This window comes from Chaetura pelagica, unplaced genomic scaffold (genome assembly GCF_000747805.2).
Source record: "Chaetura pelagica isolate M959 unplaced genomic scaffold, ChaPel_1.0 scaffold369, whole genome shotgun sequence".
Lineage (NCBI taxonomy): Eukaryota > Metazoa > Chordata > Aves > Apodiformes > Apodidae > Chaetura > Chaetura pelagica.
This window is the reverse complement of record NW_009970235.1, coordinates 1,117,382-1,121,327: the sequence shown is the minus strand read 5'-3', so window position 1 is coordinate 1,121,327 and position 3,946 is coordinate 1,117,382. Positions and strand designations below refer to the sequence as shown.

The window sequence follows — 3,946 nt, the reverse complement described above, 5'->3', positions numbered from 1 at the left end:
TGGGGGGGGGGGGGGGGGGGGGCCCAGCCTCTCTGGAGACAGCTGGTGGCAGGGGGACGTCCCCACGTGGGTGCCAGATGCATCAGAAGCACCTCATTGGGGTGGGTGCCTCAAAAGGTGGTCCCAAAGCCAGACTGGAGAAACCTATGGACCCAGGCAAGGTGCCCTTGCCGTGGCATCTGCACCCATGGGGACCCACTGCCACCCAGGGAAGCAGCAGCCTGGGGGGACATGACACAGGGTGATGCCAGCCCAGGGTTTGACACAAGACCAAGTGTGACACTGGCTGGGGATGATGGCAGTCCAGGGGTGACACTGGCCAGGGTGACGCCAGCGTGGTGTGACCTCAGTCCAGGGATGACACTTTCCCAGGGGTGATGCCACACTAGGGGTGATACTGGCTGGAGGTGATGCCAGCCCAGGGGTGACCCCCTCCTGGGGTCTGTCCCCCTCCAGCCCCAGTCCCTGCCCTCCACTCTGGGGCATGTCCCCCCTGCTGTGCTGTCACCTCCCAGGGGACACGTGGTGCCAGACCCTGGTCCCATGTCCCAGGGGGCTCCTGTCCCCAACCCCCCCATTTTATACTCCAAATAAAGAGGCTTTTGCAGCTGGTTTCTGTGCTCCGTGACTCGGGGTCCCCTCCTTGGGGCAGGGGACAGAGGGGGACACACAGCAGTTAAATATTAATAATATGAGAGAAATGAGATAAAGAGATGATATGAGATAAATGATGATAAAATGAGATAAAAATATGGGAAAAATGAGATAAAAAGAAATAATAATCAAATAAAGAGAAAATTATCTGAATATAAGTGCACTAAATAGAAATCATCTGAGTTAAATAATCAGAATGTAAATAAGCTTAATGGAAAGAATGTGAATATAACTAAAATTAACAAGAATAATCTGAATACAAACAATCTGAGTAGAAGTAATTTGAAAATAAATAATCTGAATTAATAGGAATATAAAGAAGATTAATAGAAATAACCAGAACTAATCTGAATACAAATAGATTGAAAAAAACCCACACCCATCTGAACACAAAAAAAAGCTAAATATAAGTAATCTGCCTGGAATCTTAATAAAATTAAAATGATAATTAAAATACTCTGAAAAGAAATAAATCTAAAATATCTGAATACAAAAAAATCTTGAGTAGAAGCACTTGAAAATAAATAATCTGAATTAACTTAATTAAATCATCTGAAGATAAATAAGATTAAGAGATGAATCTGAATTAATCTGAATAGAAATAAATGGAAATTTAGCTGAATATAAATAAGACAAATATAGATAAATAAATATAATCTGATTAGAAAGAATCTAAATAAGAATATAAATTTACATTCTAAATCAGAATGTAAATAAAAGAAAGAATCTGGAGGAAAATAAATGCAAAGAATCTGAATAGAACTATAAGGAATGAAATAATCTGAGCAGAAATTATCTGACCAGCCAAAAACCTGAACGGAAGATTCTGAATGAAACAATCTGAGGAGAAGTGACCTGAAAAGCCCTGATCTGAATTAGAAAATCCGAACTCAACGCTGTGAAGAGCAGAGGGGGGAGGCAGAGCAGGGGGACCCCCCCCCCAAAACGCCTTCACTGCAACCAGGGCCTCCTCCAGAATTACACTTTTATTTCACGTTTCGGCCCCGTTTCCCCAGCGCGGCGCCCGGGACGTTTCGCCTCTCACACAGACTCGGGTTTAATTTACACGCAGCAGAATTATAAATTACTTTAAAAAAACAAAACCAAAACCAAAGCACAACTCCATTAAAAATTAATAATAATAATAATCATTACCAGCCCCAGCCCCTGCTCCTTGCCAGTAGTAAATACATTCACGCCGCTCTGAAAAACCCCCTTTTTTGCCCCAAATTCAGCCTTTAGCCGAGGGAAGGAGCAGTGGGAGATGCCAGGGACCCCAAAATACCCCAATTCCCCTCAAGTTCACCCCCCAATTCCAGGGGATCCAGCACTGCCTGTCACAGATACAGATATATATGTCTATATTTCTTTAATATATATATTTTCTTTATCTATGTACACACATACATATTCTATATATAAAGAAACAGATTTTCTATATATATTCTGTACATACTTTATACATTTATATATATAAAGAAATATATTTAAAATATATAAACATATTCTTTAGATATGGTATATATTCCTCTTATATATTTCTTTATATATACAGAAATATACTCTCTATATAAATAAATACATATGAAGCACTATATATTTCTTTATACATATGAAGTAAAATATATATAAAGAAATACATGTCATTTACCTATAAGCTTATATTTCTTTTATATCTATTTCTTTATAGAGAAATATATAAAAATATATACAGAAATAGATATTCTTTATATATAGTGTATTTCTTTTATATATATTTATATATATCAATATATAAAAATATAAAGAAATAAAGGTATTCTTTATATATAGTATATATATTTCTTTATATATAAAAGAAACAAAATATATAAAGAAACATATTTCTTTATATATTCTTGTACAGATGTTTTTATTTATACAGAGAATATATATTCTTTTATAGGTGCTTTCTTTATATATAGAATATATATTCTTTGAAATGTATTTTCTTCATATATATATAAAAAACATATCTATCTATATATATATAAGGGAAATACATCTACATCTCAAAAGAAATACCCATCCATATATATCTATATATTTGGAGGTGCTGCCCAAGCTGGGTCCGCTGCTCCCACACCACTTGGGGGGAGAAGGTGGAGGATGAGGATGGGTCCTTCCACCATCCTGGCCAGAGCCTGGCCTCTCCCAGGGGAATTCCAGGATTCTGGATAAAGAGGCTCTAAAATGGCTGGGTTTGGTGTCTCCTGTTACTTCTAGCTCTGGGGTGGGTTTGAGGTGGTTCTTGCTTTCTCAGTGCATCCTGGCTTGGTCCCAAAATCCCTCTTCTCCTGTCTGGGGATGGTTACATCCCATTTTCCCCTCTGGATGGGAGATGGTCGACTTGACCTTGCTCCACTCCCAGGATCCCTCTCCCACCCGCGTGCCCACTCAGCGCCATTGGTTGCTTCCCCGTTGAGACATTGCAAAGAGAAACAGCAAAAGAAAAACATGAAAACAACTGGCTTGCGTTTTAAAAAGGAAGAAAATGAAATGACACAAAACAAAAAATAAACCCAAACCAAACAAACTCCCCAATAAATAAACCACGCCTCGAAAGAAATGGCTAGTTGGGCAGGGGAGACGGGTCGGACGGGCGGCTCGGCCAAGCCCAGGGGTGGAGGGATGCCAGGAAAACCACAAAGTATCCAGGAAAACCCCACATTTCCCCCCTTCCCCTGCTTTTCAGTGGCATTTTGGGAAAGGACAAGCCTCAACCCTTGACACCCAGCCCATTGGAAAGGACGGATCCAGCCTTTATTAATGCAATTAGTGCCCCAGGGCTCCTAATTTCACCTTTCCAGAGGTTTTCCGGTGCCCACCACGGGTGACGATGACACAGGAGGGATTGAGATCCGAGTTGTTAATTAGTCCTTTCACGGGCACTGCTTTTAAACCACGCTAACTACACCTCTAGGGATTCCTTGTTCCAAATAAAACTCAACGCAGAGTGGAAAGTGACGGATGGTGACACTGGCGGTGGCACCGGCAGGACGGCTCAGCCCATCGCTCCCTCCTCCCCGGCCAAATAATAATAATTATAATAATTAAAAAAACCAAACCCAAACAAAAAAAAAAGTCCTGTCTGGGGAGAAATATTAAAAAAAATAATAAAAATATGTATATATTTACAACAAACTCCAGTAACCGGCTTATCCACAAATATAGCTTCAAGTAGTCCTTGATTATTATTATTATTAATTATTATTATTATTTAATACTGATGGTCTCAAAAAAAAAAAAAAAAAAAAAAAAAAAAGGGGGGGGG

The 3,946-nt window shown here is 39.7% G+C and overlaps 1 protein-coding gene across 1 annotated transcript in view; it reads right to left on the bottom strand.

Moving 5' to 3' along the window:
* Window positions 1-1,544: 1,544 nt before the first annotated feature.
* Window positions 1,545-3,946, bottom strand: part of MYO9A (myosin IXA) — a 162,275-nt gene continuing 159,873 nt past the window's right edge. The window contains exon 44 of the mRNA XM_010005936.1: window positions 1,545-1,550. Coding sequence (XP_010004238.1) covers window positions 1,545-1,550 — 6 coding nt within the window. The remainder of the gene's footprint in view (window positions 1,551-3,946) is intronic.